Raw genomic sequence first — 21,204 nt, forward strand, 5'->3', positions numbered from 1 at the left:
GTAGATCCTAAAAAATAGTTGGCGAACCAAACGTTTCCAAATAGGTTTCAATTTCTTAGGGCCACCGCACATATTTTCCGTTACCGTAACTGTAAGACGTACCGTAAGAATCAGAGCTGTAAGTTTGAAAAGAATAACCATACATTTTTGACATTTCTTGACTGTTATTCTTTTAGCTCTTACTTGGGGATCTCTAGGCGCGGCCGGTCGTTGGTGTTGCAAAGCGCGCGATTTAGTTCACGCGAGACATTTCGCAGCGAGTCGCACGCACGAGATTAACAGCGCATCACCGTGAATATTCGCCGAGATAATTGATACCGATGTCGGGAGAGCGGCTGACCATTGAAACCGCACGCGCAATATATCACGGATAATAAGCAGCCAGTGCATACGCCCGTACTCGACGGGGGGAGAAAAGGGAGAGTCGAGATGGCCACTCCGTTACATCCGCGGCGGCGGCTCTCCCTCGATGCGATTATGATACGATGCGGCCAAGTTCCGCAAAGTCACGTCGCTGGTCGCTATTCGAAGGTAGCGGCCAACGGTCCCAACGTCAGGTAACAATAATGAAACGATTCGCGTCTCCTCACATACGTGTGCAACGACGGGCACGTTCGTACAAGTAAAGGTGTATGCTCGCGGTAGGTAGGTAGGTCTAGGTTATACATCGGAGTCGAGAAGAATGATCGTTGGCGAAGTGACCCGCGTAATCGTAATTAATCATCGTGTAACCCGTGACTCCGCGGATCAGCACCGTATAGGGTGGCTCCGTCGGTTATCGCTGGTAAAGTCAAGCAGACATCGCCTCATGCTCTAAGCGGTGATGTCAGGATTTATGATCGACCGTGATGGAATTGGAATGAACAATCGTTATTTTCGTCGTGGCAACTCGTTCTGCTCTTCCGCATTGAGTGTAACAGACACTCGTTGAAGAAACGAAAGATCACTTTTAGGAGAAATATTTCGGTATCTTTTAGAAAAATGAGATATAACATACCGTATTTGATTTACCATATTATTTTCCCTCAAATTTTTGTGTATTTCACAAACCATGCAATCCGAATTAGCGATCGTGTGATTTGTGACCGATCGTTCAATATCTTGATCTCCGTTTATCATCGTTCAAGAGTCAAGCCGCTGCGCTGTGCCGCGCGTACTCAACAGGAAGATCTTGTCTCGTAACAATGCCAAGCTTCATCATCAATCTCGAACGCGAATCGCTCTGCGCTCAACGGACTTGGAATTAACAATCGGTACTTTGTGCCACTCTATTGTTGCACTATGAAGTCACTGTATATTAATAGATACGCAGCGCGCGCAGCGCAGATCTACACTTCTACTTTGCCGAAAGCGTTTCCAATGAGATCCAAATCGGCTATCGAAGATGCGATTTATTACCAGCCGATGTGATTTATTCAAATTTTTAATTGAGAAAGAGAAAGGAGAAGCAAGACGTCTCTTGGTGACATGGCAGTTTTGTTATACAATGTCTGACCTATTGTTCGCAGGATCGTGAGGAACAAGGCGGCGGAGAAGGCGAAGCACGCGCATCAGCAACAGCAGGCGCAGCAGCAGCAAGGTCAACAGCAAGGCCAGCCAGGATCGGGCGGTTCCGTGTCGGTGATAGCACATGCACCTGCGACGGCAGCAGGTCATCCAGCTGCCACCGCTCCCAACGCCTACAGTATCAGTGGCATCCTGGGTATCCCGGCGCACCATCAGGATCCCAATGGTAACAGCATTAAGAGAAAACGCAGCGTTGACGGTGAGTCACTCGCAACTCTCTTCGCTCGTGCTGCTGACCTTGCTTCTTCCTTCGCATCTTCTTATACTTACCAATTACGCTCTGTCATCGTGTAACATTATTCAATACTGAATCCAACGCTTATTATCAGCAACGAGATCGCTGTAGTTGAGATATCGAATTGCAACTTGCAGAAATCTCGAAGCGAAATAGCGTGATGCGATAGCATGCGTTAAGAAGAAATGTTATTACTATTGCAGGTATATAAATTGAATAGTAGCATATTTTCATATAACGTTGCAATACTTGAGATTGAATAATTGTTCGTACAAAAATGAATCGTACGAGATGCAGTAATTTATAAAAATTAGTCGCTTATAAAAATTAAAGACGCGATGTAAGTTTTAAATATTAATATTATATCGTCATTACAGTTTCGATAACATGACATAAAATATAAGTCAATTTAGTTCGTGAATAGACAATGAATTCCTTGTATAAGTTCTTAAGAAGTTAAACAATTTCGCAAAGACTTGTAATTAGACCTTAGTACTACATACAATGACTTCGTAAACACCATCAGTGCTCGTTTGTATGTCTTTATTGTCTCGCTCTTGAATATTCAAATTTTTGCCTTATTTAGTTGCGAAAATTCGTGAATTAGGGGAAACTAGGGATCGTTGGCAAAGTTTTTATAATTTCGACATTAGATTTTTTTAAACAATTAATTATTATGATTAAAATGTACTAAAGTAATAGAGAGAGAATCTTTCTCTATATTTTCGTGCCAAGAATGATTCTTTATATAATACTCTGTACAGTTTCTTTGTAATAAGTGAAATACGAATAATATGCTGCATTGTAGTAATTTGTTTTGATAGGTGAGATAAATTGATACATATTATGATGTAAGTTGCTTCTGTAATAAACTTTATATTAAATTAATGAAAACGTAATAGAAATAAAAAACAGATAGTAGATATAATATTATATGTTTCTTCGTACAGAGAGAGAGAGATTATATTTAAAGTAATTTTGTAAATCAAATAGCAAAATGTTATTAGTAGTAGTAGAAAAACAAATATAAATTACTATAATTTTAGCTTACTTTAACATAGAAATATTAAAATAGAAATAGTAAATACAAAATGATTTGCTAGAATTAAATTGCAACTGAATGTTTGCAAAAGTGGTACAGCAAGTCAAGCTAATCTTTTCTTAAATATTAGTCAATGCACCTCATCCCTATGTCTGATTTTAATCGTTTTATTATAACAAGTTGTTGTTATTATTCAGAATAATATATCATATAGTAAAACTTTTTTCAACTTACAATATATCACTTAGATTTTCTCAAATCGAAGAACATTAATACGAAATTATGAAACGCTAAAAGATGTACTTGTCTCTTCAATTAGATTTTTTTCTTTTTTTATCGTAACATTTGTTCGATTTAAATGAAACTTAGGGAAAAATATTTATGTTATAAAAGAGATATTTTGCGGTAACTTTTCCATTATTTCTTTCGCCGTAAATAAACGGAACTCTCTAAAACTTTTAGAGTGAATTATCACTCTGAAGAGTAAAATCTCTCACTCTTAAAGATTGAAAATTAAGCCACTCTTTTTTCAAGACTGGTTCAATTTTCATTCTTTAGAGTGAGATTCCATTCCAAAGAATTTAGAGATAACGCAATGCCAACTTGCCTCTTGTGTCAACGAGTCTCCCTTGTATTTTATTCGATTGCTTACTGAATGGACATATAGAGACAAAGTTACACTATTTACAGCTTATGTAATCATTGTTGTTACAAGTGATTTTTTTACTCTCATTTATATCACGTAACACTTCTCACAATAATATTGAGTGAGCAATGTATGGTTAGGATAGATGATAAAAATAAAATATGACGATATTGTTTGCGTACGGACGCCCGATGTAGAAATTTGTCTATTAGGACATATGTTTTGAGCCATACATTTTCTAGTCGTGCGCGCTCGTTTGCGAATGATCGAGTCACTTGGAGCACTCATTGCCCCGAGCGAACCAAGATTAGCCACATACACCGCAAGGTTATCAGTCAAACGTCACCGAGCACGTGTTGCGATTCATTCTGCTGTCATTGCGTGAATAACGTGGACCGAAATATTCATGACACGTGCCGCGTACACGTGACCGACAACGGCGCTTTGGCTCCGGCAAGAGGTTTTCTGTGCCGATTGCGTCGCGAAAACCCCTCGCGGAGATTCGCCGCTCATTTTACGAGTTGCGAAATAATCTCGCGTCCTGCGAGACGTTAAAGTAACGAAAATAATTCTCTAATGTACTACCCGTGTCATCGGGAAAACGATTAGATTAATTCGATCGTCGTGATTCCGCGGAAGAGCTGTGTTTTTTTTATTCCGTGGTACGTACACGAGCAGGCCGCAGCGTTGCGCGATGCGATGCAGCGAGGAAAACCGCGCGCGTGAGCTCGATCAAAATTCCGCGAGCGCGCGTTTCGCGGCGAGGTATATCGATTCATACGCGGGAACGCGGCGCGCAGTGTGCCGATAGGTACATGGGTAATTCAATATAATCGGATTATGAGAGCGGCGATACGCGGCCGCAAAAGTGGTCGCGTCCGCGGTGAGAGCACTCAATGTTTTGCGAGCGGTGCGCTCGCGCCGAGAGGGTAGGTATACGTATTAGATTATAAACTTCACAGAGAGACAGAGACCACAGACGGCTTCCTCTCTATCTCGGCCCCGACGACACATTAGCTTCCCTATCCTCCGGGGAGATCATCAGCGTGTACGTACGTGTATACGCGTACCTCCTAACCGCCTGGAATTTCAACGAGCGAGCACGGCGATCGTTTCGAACGTTCCTCCGGTGCTGTGCGTCAGAATGTAAAAATCGACCGAGCGTCGCGTTAACCTAGCCACAAGTACTCAAATTTAATGAAATCCTCTGACCAGAGAGGCTCACGGGAAAAACTGTGTTATAAAACGCGATCGATCCTCTTTCAACTTTTCCAGCGATGAAAACGCTGTTGTTTTGCAGCAGCTAGATCGGACGTGACTCGAAGGATCCTCGTGTTTTAGTTAATTATTTTAACTGAATATGAACGCTATACATTAAAAGTGAAAGGAATTTTTATGAACACAATATATATAAAATAATAAGGCTTCAATAGAAATAAATTAGAAATGTATGCCAATGTAAGCCGATATAGGATAGTAGGATAGTAGTGTAAAATTTGTATATGAATATTAATATTAATGATAATAAGTAACAAACGTTTCGACCATAATTTTGGTCATCTTCAGTGATCTAAAAAAATAAACAAAATCAAGTATAGAGCATTACATTACAATTTGGTACAATAAGAGAATACAATGAAGACACTATGAAAACTTGTGTCGTGATTTTAAAGTCCGGAATGGTACAATCCAGAGACAAAATCATCAACCTTCTATTTGGCAGAATACATAATTCGATAGTCAGATATTAAAAATTACAATCAAAGGTCCTATGAGTTATCAAATCAGAGCTCACGCATGGTACAGCGTCTGTTGCGAGACATTATTTATCAATCTTTATAACGTATCGAGTTTACGAATTCCGATGTTCCTACAATTTGAGACTCGTCGATCGAGAAAAATCGAAGCGGTCCCAGCGCGCTATTATTTATATCTTCGACGAGCGAGCCAAGACATACCGAAAGATCCCGGAGCTTATTACGAATTTACGAACGACCTCTCGAGGGAAACATTGCAATCTATCGGGGCTGTTTGTTGTCGCGTTACATCTGCGCGCTTCTGACCCCATGCAGAATCCCAGAGCCCGGCGTGTCCCACCCTATGTATCCCCTGGACGTAGGGGATACACCGCGGGGCCAGATTCGCCCCAAAGTCCATTATTACCCGTGTATTGTATTGCTTAACATTGACTCAATTGCTTTCGAATAACGCGATCGAGAGAACGTTCGCCCGCTCGCTCGTTCGCTCGCTCGTACAAGCGCGTGCTTTGCCCTCTTGAGCATCAATCGAGTTATTCGATTTACTGCTCTTTTTCGGGGGACGCGCTGACCTTCCTTCCGCGCGACATAATTCATTCGTTGTCAAATCTGTCGAGGACCGGCTATGATTTCGACTTCTCGAAGTCTGCAAACTTTGGTTTGCATAAAAGTACACTTCATTGAATGTGACTTGATTAACTTTTCGACATTAATATACACCCAAAAGATTAAAAAAAAAAAGAAGAAAAACGTAAAATACAATAAAACTTTTAGATCATGTTTGTTTTACTAACTCATTGCTCGAATTCGATTCACGTGCAATCTCGATTACAAGGCGGAACTGCGATATCCCCAGGAAGTGCTCTAAATTCCAGTAAAACTATATCGTAACGCGGTACGCGTCTGTATACCGCGGCATAGCGCGGCCGCGATTAACTCGGCCGATCAAATCGTAAAATTCAAGTGGGACCGAGAGCGGAAAGAGAGCGCACGGGGCACTACCGCCGCCGGTGTTTGAAACGAGGGTTTTATAGCGGTCCAGGAACAAACCCTGCCGCTCGAATGGTCGGGATCGTCGCTCTCGACCGGCCGGACAATCACAACTTGACAGGGAGGTTTAACGAGCCCTATGCTAGGCGTACTCCACCCGTCCCACCCTCGGATGGTCATTTAATTATTCGAGATACCCCAGAACGTTGGACTATCTACCCCCACCAACGACGTTACGTCCGTACTCTGTTGTCCCTCTTGCCCCCTTTTTCGTCGTCCATCCCTATATCTCTCACCGGTCGGTTCCGTTCACGACCTCATCCCCGGCAAGGGTTCGCGATGCCCACACCCTCAGCATCGGAATAACGACACTCGTCCCACGTGCCTGTTCCTATATTAAACCGCCGGGACGACCGGGAGATAATAAAGACATATAATAGAATCGAAATTGTTTCTCTATCTATCAATGCCATACGCCGTCTACGCGCGCGAGCCATACCGCGCCGCGCATCCTGCTCTCGACAGATTCAATTTAGTTTCGGCCGGCCACGTTTAATTTGTGTCTTGATTCGTGGGTAATACGAGAGACCAGACACGTATAGGACCCGATCTGCGTGTGGGTGGATGACTATACGTGCGATTGCACCGGTTGATGTACCGTCAGTTCGTCGCCGATCCATTTTCCCTCGCGTTTCAAAATTATCAAATTCGAGATACACACCGATGGAAATAACATTCATGCATTCTGCACGTTGTTCTAATATTAGAATCACTACTGGCAATTAATATTGAATGACGATACACATTCGTGATATATTGCCACAAATTAAAAAAAGAATTCTGCTTCTAACAGTTCTTTAAATTTTTACAGATGATAATCGCGACCTGAATGACCACGCCGACAACGATTTGAAAAGGCAAAGGAACAACTACAATGGCGATCAGTTGTATTCAAACGTAAGTATCGAGAAGAAACTTTTTAAATAGCAGAATGTTTCGAGAGTAATTTATTTATTAAAATGTATTCAATTGCATAATAGACTGTCTATATTATCGTATAGGTAATTGGAATTGAGCGAGGTTAAAATCTCAGGCGTGAATCAGGTCCGATAGTATACATCTCCATTAAAATGCCCTAATCAATCAAAAGCAAGCCAAGTTTCATAGAATACCCGCGTAACTCTCGGCCAGCACTTGCAGTAATCAGGGGACCGAGTGGGCCGAGCTACAACATTCAAGTCAATCTTGGCGCTTGTTCTCGGATGTCCCTCAAACTCGCGAACTTCGACTTTAGGTTTCGCTGGTCTATGTTGCAGCTGTGGTCGAGTAAATGGAGCATCAAGGACGAGCACAAGCTCCTGAGCGAGCTTGGTGGCGGTGGAGGCGGCGGTACGACCGGTGGTACGAACGGCGGTGGAAACGGCGGTGGAAACGGCGGTGGTGGAAATGGTGGTAGTGGCGGTGGTGGCGGCGGCGGCACTGGCGGCGGTTATTACGAACACAGTGGATTCCCCGGGAACGCTATTGCCACCTCCGCCGAGCTGTACGACTCCCTGGGCACCATCAGTACGATGACGCAAGCGCAAACGCCTCATCTCTACACCCCGCCCATAGGGGGCACCATAGGTGAGCGTGCTTGTTCCCTCTCTTTTCACCCTCCGGCACCCTCCGACATTTTCCAACACCCCCTCAGCCCCGTCAAGCATGGTCCTCTGTCTCTTTCTCTGTGCTCCGTTCCTCCCCTCGCACGGAAATCCCAGATAGTGTGTATACCACAACCTCTTGCACGTAATGCCGTGCACCAAGTTCCTCCACCTTCGTTTCCTATCCTTCTACTCTCTCATTGCACCGAAGACCTCTTTCTATCTCTCTATCTCTTTCTTTCTCTTTGTCTCTCTCTCTCTCTCTCTCTCTTTTCTTCTCTCCCTCCCTCTCTCGTTTCCTCTCAGTACGCTTATTATTGCGGCTTACGTCTTGCTTTGCATACCCATATCGGCTAAATACATGGCTTTAATAATGCATGAGCTGTGCTGAGCAGCGGTAGAAGAGGTGGCGGAAGGCTCCACACGGTGGTTCGGCGTTTTCAGCTTTGGGGAATACCGCTCTCACTTCTCTCACCAGCATCTTTTTCTTTCTTCTCTTTCTCCTCTCTCTCTTGGTCTATACACTTGTGTCTCTCTTTTTATCTAAATGGTACCGCCGAAATCTCTTGTTCGCGGATCTTTTTACCTGTATCCTCCCCATATACATCTATACGTACATATATATATATTCATTCATTCTATCACGCTCTTTTTCTTTCATTCTTCCACTTTTCATTTCGCTCTCTACTTTTCTTACGCCGTTAAAGGCGGTCGATCAGCGGCGGAACGTATATAGATGGATACGAAGTATTGAGAAGTATATAACTGCGCCAAACGTGGTGCACAACACATGAACGGAACTTTCTCCGGTGGCACGTGTTGCGAGCAACTCGGTCACGCCGCGTCGCGCTGCGAATTCTCCCGATCGGTGCTTTTCGGAATGGACGAAGCGAGGCGTGTAACGGCGGCTTCATCTCATGAAATTCAATCGAGAATCTTCGCTCCGGATCAAAGTATTTTTGAAGAATAACATAAACGGTCCAACTCGCAATCGCATGGCTTACTGCACTCGTTAATATGTAGCAGTATCGCGATTAAAGTGCTCGGTCAAGGGTATACGTGGGTGTACTTGGACTTTTATATTACATTTGTAGACGCGAAGAAATTAGCTGCGGTAAATGTTCTTTCCTTCACCATGATTTTTATAAGTAACGCATCTTCGACCTGAAAATATACGGACTTTCTCCGCGATGAAACCTTTTAACGTTCCGCCTTGATTGGCCGTCGACGATACGAGAACCGCAATAACGGAAAAATGGGGATCCCTTAATAGCAGGTGGTACTTTGACGCCGCTCGCGCCACTGACGATGCAAGAACTAAAATTGAGCCAAACATTGGACGGGGCTAACATGTCTCCTTACCACACCACCGGTGAGTTCGCCACCTCTTTACGTTCTCTTACGGTCGCGCCGAGTCATGTACATCTGTTTCGCTGAGCATAAGGTTTTATTAAGCCTCTTTCAGATATGCGCGTGTCCAACTAATATGTCCACATGTTAAATGTGTACTACCACGTCGAGTGTTTATGGTATTAACTTACCGCGAAATTAAATGCGGTATCTCCTGTTCTCCAGAAAAATCCTTTATTGTCCATGATAACCATTTACATTTCCTAATGAATAAAAAAATGTATAATAAGGCACATATTGCAAATGTTTTAACGCAAAAATATTCTTTTTCTTTCTTATTTTTTATCTTTTTTAATTGTATTTTACGTTTAAATCAAATGGAAACATTGGAATATGGAAACATAGTACATTTTTAATTCTTGTCCGTATAAAATCTTGTTTCTTATTGTTAGTAAACTAATATTTCTGTTAATTTTTTAAAATGTCATTTACATATTAACTTGAGAATCATGAAGAAGTAAAAGGAATGAAAGGTTTAAAAAAAAAATATCTGTATTCATGAAAGGTGTAATTCCAAAGCAATTAATAAAACGATTCCAAATCCCAATTTTTTTCCCGATCCTCACCTAAACAGTTTAATTAAGCTTTAGACGTAAGGCGCTGATCGTTAGCTAGTGCTTGATTCGAATGTTGTGTTGTGTTGTGCATGGCCATAGCAGAGAGCAGTACCGTCGCAGTATCGTATGTCGGGGTGGGGGCCGGTGGGGGCGAGCAAAGTCCCCCGATTTCGTTGCAGAACGAGACAAACGCCACCCCCGCGGCCCCCAACACCCCCGGAGGGGATCCCGGACTGACGGTCTTGCAGCCGCCAGTTTCTCAGCCCCAGGTAGCCTCTGCGATACCGCCGTACTCGACGATGCTTCCAAGTTTCGGACACTACGCCACCGGTGAGTACAACCAAAAACCGCTTGCTTAACCGTTCGTCAAGGACAAGCGCGCCCGTATACCCTTCGGGGGTTGAATCGAGCTCGGCGGTACGTTCAGAGGGTAAGTCAGAGCTCTGTCTGAGGAGCGCTGATTTACCAGTTCGGGGCGATGAGCCACGACAGTTTTGTCGGAAGAGTGGGTTTTATCCATTGGAGAAAATCATATATCAATGAAGGATACTGTGATAATATTATTCTTAATCGACATATGTAATTAAAATAATAAATCTTTTCTTGTGTGCTACTTTATATATATATATATATATAAAAGTAAATATTTACTTTATTATATCAATATTTTGTTTTTTAAAAATAGAATTGCTGCAGTTATATTGTTTGGCATCAATTATAACAATAACCACTATTTCGATTGAATAACAACAAGTATTATTACAAGCTCACATGTTTCTAGCCTACAAAGTTAAATTGTACGCGAGAATCTAATTTATTCCTTAGTGCACTTTCGCGCAAGTCTACTTGCAAGACCAGTTTCGAAAATTAATTCAGACATTAACATAATGTGTTAATTTTAGAACCGTCAACACTGTCAACTCACGCTAATCAGCTTATCGTCGACTTTTGTTTAGGTGGTGGCGACTACGCGTATAGCGCTGCGTATTCCCAATATTCAAGTGCACCGTACAGCGGCTATGGTTATGGAGCAGCGACAAGCGGGTTGCTCAGTAAGTAAACAGTGAGTATGAGTACCGATTAGATTAGGGTTATCGAAATATGAAAATACTAGGAAAATAGGCCGATATTTCGGTAACGCCAGGTTGATAACGATGCTAGAAAGAGAAGTGGTCAGCCGGCCGTTACACAATCAACTTGTTCGAAGTAATAAACGCGTGAAAGGCAGCCGTATTCTTTATCCCGTAGAAATTACATGTACGCGATATACGAAGATACGGGCCTAAGCAAAAACTTTATTTCTAGTTACGCTCATGTAACCGCGCACGCGGACACAATACCTCGCGATCTAAATAGAACTTCCTAGCTTCGTTCCTCGTTAACGTGAGCTGCAATTCGATTCATATCAGATAACATCGAACTAGTTCCCCATCGAAGCCACGTCGCGCGTTCTCCGTCCGGTTCTAATATAATCCCGATTCAAACGCCTATCCTTCATAACGTACAAGATTGACGGCATTAGGAGGAGATCGCGATACCTCGTGGTGCAAGCACAGAAGAGAGCGCGCATCGCGCGTGCAGATACGAATAGAATAATAAACTTCTTTTTCTTTTCTTATCGGACACGCGATACGCTGCTAACCCGTACCTCGTAACACGTAATATAGATCCGTTTGCGATATCGCAACGCGCTCTCCCCGCCCACGCTCAACTTATTTCTCCTCGTTCTTAATATTCCACGCGAGCGTTACGTGAACGCTATAATTAAACGCGAAAATTAGATAGGCGCATCGCGGAAATTTATTCCATCTTAATTCTACGCGATACGATATGCATGATATATAAACAGAATGGGAAAAGTTGTTTGCGGCGGAAATGCGGCTGAATATGCAACGTTACAAATTGCGCGTAAAACGTAAAATGTATAGGAGCGACGCAAGCAATATATTTCTTTCGCGGATACGACATTAATTGAGCCTGCAAAATGTTAAATAGGGTATTGTATACCCAGGTATAGGGAAACCCACAAATTCTATGCGTGATGAACGTAATCGCTTCTCGTTCTAGACTCCACGTACTACTATTGCAACGGAGACACGTCCACTCATACATCGCAGCAGGGCGGCAGCGGTTGTACCAGCGGTGGTCCGGAAAGCAGCGCCGACGTGGCCAGTCGTTCGCCTCTGGCAGCTACCAGGGCCAGCAGCGGGGCCAGCGCGGCCTCACCGACCGGAAGCGCCTGCACGAAACCGGACCACACCTCCGCCACACCGACGGACCTTTACCTGGCTTGATGATCGAATCACACGACGGGAGTCTCGACCGAACGTTCCCCTATGGTCAGCGGAGAGACAGTGAGCTGCGACAACGGACGCCATATCACGAAGAGACATCTCGACTTTAAGCAATGATCTCCTTTTAACTCCCTTGGGAATGCGCGATGGAAAATTCGGAGTGCGAAAGATATCGGTGAATCTACAGGGAAGATTAAATGTACCGAAGAAGAAGAAGAAGAAGAAGATTAGGATGGCTCGCGATGAGGAATGTTAAAACGAATCTAGAATTAGCTGTACTCGGAGTTTTAAATTCCATTGCGTTCAAGATGAATGACAGGACTTGGGAATTTGTTCTAATCGAGCGCGCGACGTGATTCCGCGCAAAATGAGCTAGACGCGAGTGACGGTCACGTCAGAGTATTGGCGTACAGAGTTCCCTCGTATTGCCACTGTTCTTCGCAGTATGAACGTTCCCCTCTATGTTTTATTTATTAATCGTAATTCGAAGAATCATCGACCGATTGACTTGTCAATTGTTAATGGTGGCGATGCGAGTGAATCTCGAATGCTCGAAAGCGTTGAAAACAGCGTCGCCGCGCTGGAGAGCCGCGGTGGTAGGTAGTTTAATTTAATGATCCTCAGTTAGTGTAATTTCCATTCGGTGGTCGTGACCGCCCTCGCGAGCGCGCGCTCGCGTGGCACACATAGTCGCCGATCATGTAAATATATATAAATTGAACATATATAAATAAGAATAAATATATATATATATATATTATACATATGATTCGTGTAAACAAAGTCAAGCGCCCCAACGGCACGTTTTTCTCTCCTGTAGGCACGACGACCCCTCACCCCTTTAAGAATATCGTAGAGAATAACACGATAAGTTTGAGATTTTTAAATCAGGAGTCGACTGTAATGATCACTACTGTTAAGGATATTATATATATTTTTTGTAGAAACCAAAGACCATATACACACGCGCGAGTAAACTCAACACATGCACGTACACACGCGTACATACGCACGCACGCAGCACGCACCGACATAAGACATATACATCATACGGATCGTCGAACGAACGAGCACGTCGCGCAGTTGCGGCAAAAAAGCGTGAAACTTTTGCGCCGGTTTTGAGAGCGGCCTCTTCACACGGATAAGTAATGCGTAGTCGCGAGCGGCGTGTAGGATCGACATAAAAATTGAAAAAAAGGAGATAATTATTTTCAAAGATAACTTATTACTAAAAAAATTTAAAGAATTGATATTTAAAAAAAATCATTTTAATTTTGCTAAGGTAAGTACGTGCTAACCGCGAATTATGTCGAGATACCGATCGCTATTGTACGGAGGACTTTCTTGCTTATTCGTGGTAATTAGCGCAAGTCGGCGCGTGGACACTTCCTCGACAGCCCGACGATCACGCTCGTTCTCCCGTTCCGTTCGACGCATTCGCTACGCTTCCGCTTTGCAACGGAAGTCGTACTAGTTCCCGTTCGTCGTCGGGCGGAACGCGCGGGAGAAGATTATCACGAAGGCGCAATTAGCGCTGGGCGTCAGAGATTTTTTAATGAGAAATTACGTTCGCAAGCGCACGCGCGGTCTTTGATTTAATTATCGTGTTAATCATTAATGCCTTAGCGGCACGCGCTACAAATTTCATGCGTCTCGAATTTACTCAGCTTGTTGGATAATTTTGTAGATTGAAAATTATTTGACAATTCTACCTAATCCGACAATTTCTAGTCACATTCGAAAGAGATGCGCTAGTAAACCAAATATTGCATATTGAAATAAATAAAACAGTAAATTAAATGACGAATATAAAACATTCTTTCAATTCATTAGTGTCGATCCAAAGCGTGCTCGCACAATCGAAATTATTATTGATCCCAGTCAATCGATAAAATTTCTGAACCTCTCGCGCGATGTTCCGTCCGTGTCGATAGCCTTTTATCAAATAATTAAACTTTATTATTTTTATCGCAAAAATCATTTTATCTCTGTTGTCTGTGTTACGCTCTTTTGCAATTTGCACTTTAATTCGATTTATCATAAAGTTAACGAGATTGCAACTGACATCTTTAAATTGCTAATCAAATCGTAATTATATCTATTGCTTGCAATTATAATGTGCCACGACAGCACAATAAAACCCTGCAGAAAGGAAAAACGCAGACGCTAAAAAACATTGAAACGCCAGATTTTTATTTGCTGTAATCCCAGTAACAATTTTATCGGCTCGGCATTGCTAAATGAAAGCCACACTTTATCAAGAAAAAGTTCAAGGAATAATTCAGCGTGTGTATGCACGAGATATATTTGAATTTCAATTGGCCAAACATCGGCTGGATCATTGTATCCGATGTTCGGCACGATTTTTTTGCCTACTTATTGTTACTTTATCGCTATTATCATAATGACGCTGATTATTAATTATTATTCTATTTGCTATTTTCACTATTTTCATTATTTTATCATTATTATTATATTTTATTATTATCATTATCATCATTATATTATTTAATACGTTTATTATTTATTAATTGTAATGATGACCTATGTGTAATAAGTTTTGCCAAAGAATCCGTTGAGAGAGCAATATTGCATAAACGTTTTATAGTATCCATTAGGAGGAAAAGCTGATGAAGAACAAAAACAATTGTAATACGGAATTGAATATAGAAAATACGAAGAGAAAAACGACTGTGTGCGGCATTCGAGCTACAAGCGGAATTGCGAATTCGTTTGTGCGAATTATGTATTTGCTAATCGGAGACTTCGACTCGAACGCCGCAGCCGCGCATTTTTAATCGAGCACACATGACTATCTCATTTTATTTTATTTGTTCCGTGTGATATTCTTGTTCCGTGCGCCGCTCTTGCCGAGTCTCGCTGTTGATACTTGCAAACAAAACTCTGTACATCCTTTTTAAATAAATATGAGGTTTATATATGAAATTTATTTCAACATCTAATACCCTATAATTAAATTTTCCACGTACTATAAATAATATTTTTAAATGTAACATTCAATTAATTGTTGAAGAGACCAAATATAAGCAATCTGCAAAAATATTTTCAAAAATAATTACAAGGAAAAAATATCTTTAAAAATTTAATATTTCTCCTTTTCACAAGTCATCTAAATATTGAAAAATCTAAAGAAAATTATTCCCGCCCTGCTATATTGCATATGTATTACAAAAAATAAAAACTAAAGATACAATTATAAATTATATCACTACTATCAATTTTGTTATATGGAGTTGTAAATATAATGAACATGAAAACACAAATAAACTTGCTGAAATAAATAAAAGTGAATAAAGCTATTAAAAGCGAAAACATTAAAGCTATCTTTTTTTTTGTGAATATAATACAATATAAAAATACTTCGTTTTTATTCATATCAAAATCGATACTATATAAAACGAAGTTACAGCAAAAAGTTTATTGATAATTCATGAAAACGTGCGTTTAGCGACATCTGTTTCGAATAAAATACACTCTTATGTAGACACTAAAGAGAAAAAAAATCAATAATTAATATAATTAAAGGAAAAAACATAGCTTTAATAGATCATGAAAAACAGAGAAAAAAATATTGCGTTATATCATTTATATTTTTATATAAAAATTCTTTGTTTATTAAAGCACTGTACTAATGGCAATGCATCTCTAGTCGTGAATGTGCATTTCTCCCTTATCGGCGTTATGCAGGTATGATATCATATACAATAGAGTGTATAATTAGTGTTATCTCCATTCTATAGAGATTAATTACTAGATCAATTAGACGTGGGTGAAAATCGATACAGATAAAATGTAATTATTTTCCTTTTTATATAATATCGTTATTATGTTCAATAACATATACATTCCTGAAACATCTTGTAAAAAATAGATATTCACGTATACATAAATAACCAGAATGAATGTTATTTTATATTTAAATGTCCAACTGCTCCTTATATTCGAAATTGTACAATTGTCTTATCGTTAGATATAATGAAGTAAACACACACATTATTGCTTTTACATTTATGCTTCATTTATTATAAACGTAACTTTCAGCACCGCCTCGTCCGAAACCTGCAATCACAGCGATCATTTCATTACGCAAATCTTTAATATTAGAAGTGCAGTAAATATTACTTAATTTGAAAATAGTATAAAGAGCAATGAGATACGCACATAAATGGATGGAATAAGGAAGATGTACATTAATTTAATATATTAAATGCAGAACGACGATGTTCTACGAAGGGTTTTGAATATGAAACAGTTTTAGAGGAAACGAAGCGTATCGCTCGAACCGAGACGAAAATTTCCATTTACCTCCTGGACCGAACAGGGCTGAATAGCAAGGGTGATTGCAGTAGGGTTTCCCTTCGTGCTCGGCATGACCCCCGGGTGTTAAGGTCTTATTGCATTTCTCGCAGCGTAAACACGAACCGTGCCAATCTTTGCCTAAGGATGTCTTCCTCTCGGCTGCAACACAAGATGAATGTTAACGCGCGCGTCTCGGTGTAACATAAAAGGCGGTACACCGCAACGAAACTAGTCACGCTTTCCATATTAAATTTTATGTTTCTACGATAATGTGGTATTTGTATTAGAATATCGTTTCCCTTTGCCGCAAAGATGATCGCTGCAAGAAATTAGTAGACATGCATATTTATTATTCAAAAAGAATGATGAAAAAATATTTTATGTTAATATTATATAATGTTAATGGAATGATACCTATCTGAAATAATGTAAAATAATTAAAAATCTGAAAGGCGAGCAATACGAAGGAAAAATATTCTTATTTAATAAAAAAGACTGATTTATCTAACAACACTACATTAATCATCATTTATTTTTAATAAAACTTGAAATGAAAGAATTAACTCCATGCGGATTGAGCATACTGTTGCATCGCCTCGTCTGTATCACGGATGATGAGAATGATAAGTAAATGATAGAATCCTTCCATTAGCAATTTCATAATTAGAAACTCCAATGTTGAAATCTCGATGGGATCGATTGTCATCTGTTATTCATTAAAGGCGCGAATGCGAAACATACTTCGAACTTGTTTCACAAAGGATTTCATGTCGTCGACGAAAAAAAATTCTTAAACCTTCATATGCGAGTCACATTATACATGTACCTCACTTAATTCCCAAATGCATCTACAAGCATTAGTGTGCGTATGTACGTGCAAAAGGGACACGTTACAATAGAGTTGTTGGAAAAAAAATGGAATGATACTAATGAGAAAGCAACGAGAGGATTGATTTATCTTTTTTAAGGGAATTGAGAATTTTAAAGCATTTCTTCAGATATTAAATTTTCAGATATTTAATTTTCAAATGTTATATATATATATAATGTTTAATTTTTAAATTAATTCAAACTTATAAATTCTAAATATTTGTAAAGATAATAGTTGTCATATTTGAAATAAGATAGATTTATCATTTAAAAACTGTATTTATTATCAGTTATTCAGATAAGATTAATCATGTATGAGATCAAACACGTTGATAAAGACAAGTCTCAGTTTGGTAAGTGTCATTGACTCTATGGCATAACGCCACGAATAAAATACGACTTTTGAAGTTTTTTGTATTAGTATAACGTTGACATTTCAATGCCTTCTAATATCTTCTTTTTTATATGTATAAGTTCGCGCATAACAATTTGACAGAAGACTCGTGAAAGCCAAAAACCGATTTTTCTTTTCTTCCGTTACGTCACGGCAGCATATAGCACCATTGCAGCATATCAAACCTGGAGGAGAGACAAAAATGAGGCAAGAACCACAGCGGGACTGGTGGTTGCATTCAAACGCTTCACCGTGTCTAAGAAGCACAAAGGGTGGTAGCGCCAGCGAGGGAAATTGGAAAATGACGAGACGAGCGCGGTGGGTGCATCAGCGAGGAAAGGATGCGTCGGTGAAAGCGAGGTGTAGCGGAGAATGAGGAATAGCAACGTACGGAAGAAGGAGAGAGTGAAAAGAAAAATGAAAGAGAGGAAAAGAGAAAGAGAGCGGGCGCGCAGTGTATCGTGGGTAAGAACGGTACGCGCATAAAGGGCCATTAGTTAATTAACTCCTAATTATCTGGCGACGGAGAAGCGAGTGCATAATCGTCAGCGGCATTCGCCGAGAGTTGCGCATCGCACCGGTAACGTGCGAAAAGGCGGAGACAGTAACGTATGTACGAATCGTTGCGCCCAGGCGCCAAACAATCGGCCTCCGTCGCTGATTGCATAGATCCTCGGAACATCATTCCCCGACCCTTATGTCTCTCCGTTCTTTTTATCCCTCTTCGTCGACAGAGACCATCCCCTTCACTGCAATCCGCACCCATGCCTGCATCACCCGCGCTCATTTCCTTTCAAACCACCGTCTGCATCATCGTGCCCCTCTCCCCTCCGGCCTCTGCAGCTTTTATCCCCCTTCCCCTTCAAGGTACCCTGAAAAACCGCTCGGATCTGGCATCTCGGTCTCTTCTCCCTTTTAGCGGGGGTTGCGGTGGAAACCGACCGACTCTTCTCTTCGTGGTTCCTCCTACTACCTTTTCGTACTGCGACTACGAGACCTGACCATTCTTCTCAGCAAACCTGTTTCGTGTGTCTGTGTTATTAGTATCCATGCGCGCGATATACTATGTTTCCTTTATGTTATCCTCACGGCTGGAACGGTTTATTGTTGCTGTTGCACTCGGAGCAACTCCGTGACTTCGGCATAGTTTTTTCTTCCTCATTCAGTCTCTCGCGTCTCTCGCGTTACGATTATTTTCCACCTTTCTTTTTTTCAAATTTTACTTTGCATTAGCATAATAGTTCTCTATGAGACATATTTAAGTATTATGCATATATTTATTATTCGTATGTATACATATATATGTATATCATATATAAAATAATAGAAAAAAATTCGACAAAATATACAAACATAAAAGTGTAGTACAATTGCTTGTGCAAAAGGTTCCAATAGATTGCATGTTTTTGAGCATTTTATGCAAAAAAAGTGTCATTCGTATGTTCGTGACGCATCAGAAACGCAATCTATTTCCATCAATGGTCAATGGACTTAAAAAAAAAACAAGATGCGTAACCTCGATTAAAAATCGAACGTCTAAACGCAAAATTTGTGCTCGATAATCTTTTTAGACTCACGCTTTTATTTATTAATAGAATGGGATAAATATATTAGATTTTTTTGTAGCTGTAACAGCTTTGAAATCCTCAAAAAATATCTTGAATTTCGTAAAAAAGTGCACAATACTATAGAATTGTCCGTCCACATTGTTTATTTATGAGTGAATAGAGTTATTATGCGCGATGCGCACTTCAAAGTGCATAGTCGACTATAGATAACATTATCGCAGCATTTTGTCAACCACTAACTTACGATACAAGTATTACAATGACGGTGTAATACCGAGGCGCATTTAAGAAGGTTATGAGGTCGCCTCCTCGTTTTCAAGAAGTATCATTGATAACGGTTGACCAATTTTCAAAGTAAAACTGATTAAAGTCGAATCGTGGCACGCATCGACAGAGAATATTGCGTACAAGTCACTTATTATGAAACGAGAGTGCAACGTTACGCCGTAGACTTAACTTTATGTAAATACGGCGCCTCTCGCAGGTGCTGCAGCTCCCGTTACACAACTACGGATTGAGTTTATTCTATAGAAACTGACTGGATTACTCATTCACTACACTCGTAGTAAATTGGAGTCTGTATAGAGTGAAACTGACATAATGTTTGCTGTAGTGGATTCCGAGGTCGTTCAATGATATCATTGATGTCGTCACCGAACGTTTACCATTTCAAGTATATTTATGTTCGTCTGACATTCTATGCCTTTCTTGTCGAACTCTTAATTCAGACACAATAAGAGTTGATAAAAATATTTTGTATTATATACTAACCTTCCATAATTTATCAAAAGAGAAAAGTCAAAGTAAAACATAGATAAATAACACGCAAAAGTTATAGTATTGACGTTTCACAATATTATGTCTCATTTATCAAATGTGACTTCTGCTGTATCTTTCAGGAAGACTGAAATGATAATATAAGGATACGATTGTATAGCTAATTTTGGATAAAATTGATGCAAAGCATAAAATTATGTTTCGCACGCGTACATCACTTTAATCATTTTCTATCAAATGACGCATATATGTACTTATGAAGTGGATTGTGTGTTTATCACATAATATGTTTATCAACATAAGATATTTAATAACCTTTTTTCTATCCACTATATAAATAATCGATGTAATATGAATAATTTATTCGCGTTTAAAACGGCAGTATCAAAAAATTATGAACGAAAAATAAAATTGTGTCAATTTCAGTTCAATTCTCTACTTCCACTCTTGTGAAAACAACATGAAAGAATAATTCGAATATAAAAATATATTATAAGAGTGAAATTTGATCTGTAAATCAAGATATATTTTATTTCGACAGCTTTTAATACTACGGACATGTAAAATGACTTTTGCTCACGATGATTAAATTGTGGTAACAATTGTACAAAGTACAATTCTTCGACAGTATCGAACACTCGACTCAAATAGTACTGGTTTCAATGTTTTGTAACGATATTGCAATAATAATCGTCATCTTACCGAAATACACTGGCTTGTCGCACTTTGGACAATTCGGCATCTCGTTACGTGTCGAAGAACCGACTTCTACTCCAACGAGGTTGTCCGTCTAACAGAAGGATGCTCTCAGTAGCGTGGTCAGAAGCGTACTGGCCCTGAGAGCCTGGCAAGGTAACGCAACACTCTCCAGTTGATTGAGCGTGTAAATGTGTGTTAAGACTAACGGCTGTACGAATACACGAGAGCCTGACCACGGCCGCGTGTGTTTAAGCATCGTGCAAATGTTACCTGCTCATCGTTATATAATTCCATGTACGGACACTTGTCGTGTCTGCGTATGTGCGAAAGAATAATTTGGAAATATCTAAAAATTCAGCTAAATATAACTTTGAAAATAATTTTGTTAGAACTAACAAAATAATAATGTAGGATTCTCAAATATAATGGACAATAA

General features: G+C 40.2%; 2 protein-coding genes across 2 annotated transcripts in view; one reads left to right on the forward strand and one right to left on the reverse strand.

Annotated features, from left to right (window-relative positions):
- sv (paired box protein shaven) overlaps positions 1 to 12,773 on the forward strand; it is a 105,043-nt gene extending 92,270 nt beyond the window's left edge. Inside the window, exons 5-11 of the mRNA XM_018462773.1 lie at positions 1,509 to 1,765; positions 7,108 to 7,193; positions 7,553 to 7,862; positions 9,153 to 9,251; positions 9,946 to 10,176; positions 10,803 to 10,898; positions 11,914 to 12,773. Coding sequence (XP_018318275.1) covers positions 1,509 to 1,765; positions 7,108 to 7,193; positions 7,553 to 7,862; positions 9,153 to 9,251; positions 9,946 to 10,176; positions 10,803 to 10,898; positions 11,914 to 12,140 — 1,306 coding nt within the window. The 3' untranslated portion in view covers positions 12,141 to 12,773. The remainder of the gene's footprint in view (positions 1 to 1,508; positions 1,766 to 7,107; positions 7,194 to 7,552; positions 7,863 to 9,152; positions 9,252 to 9,945; positions 10,177 to 10,802; positions 10,899 to 11,913) is intronic.
- A 3,191-nt stretch (positions 12,774 to 15,964) lies between these two features.
- On the reverse strand, positions 15,965 to 20,919 carry LOC108731948 (cysteine-rich protein 1). The gene is made up of 3 exons (XM_018462514.1): positions 20,772 to 20,919; positions 16,467 to 16,619; positions 15,965 to 16,220 (listed from the first exon to the last, which is right to left on the reverse strand). The coding sequence occupies exons 1-3, from the start codon at positions 20,809 to 20,811 to the stop codon at positions 16,177 to 16,179; spliced, it is 237 nt and encodes a 78-aa protein (XP_018318016.1). The 5' UTR covers positions 20,812 to 20,919; the 3' UTR covers positions 15,965 to 16,176.
- Between the last annotated feature and the right edge of the window lie 285 nt (positions 20,920 to 21,204).

Source organism: Mycetomoellerius zeteki, unplaced genomic scaffold (assembly GCF_001594055.1).
Source record: "Mycetomoellerius zeteki isolate Tzet28-1 unplaced genomic scaffold, Tzet1.0 scaffold145, whole genome shotgun sequence".
Taxonomy (NCBI): domain Eukaryota; kingdom Metazoa; phylum Arthropoda; class Insecta; order Hymenoptera; family Formicidae; genus Mycetomoellerius; species Mycetomoellerius zeteki.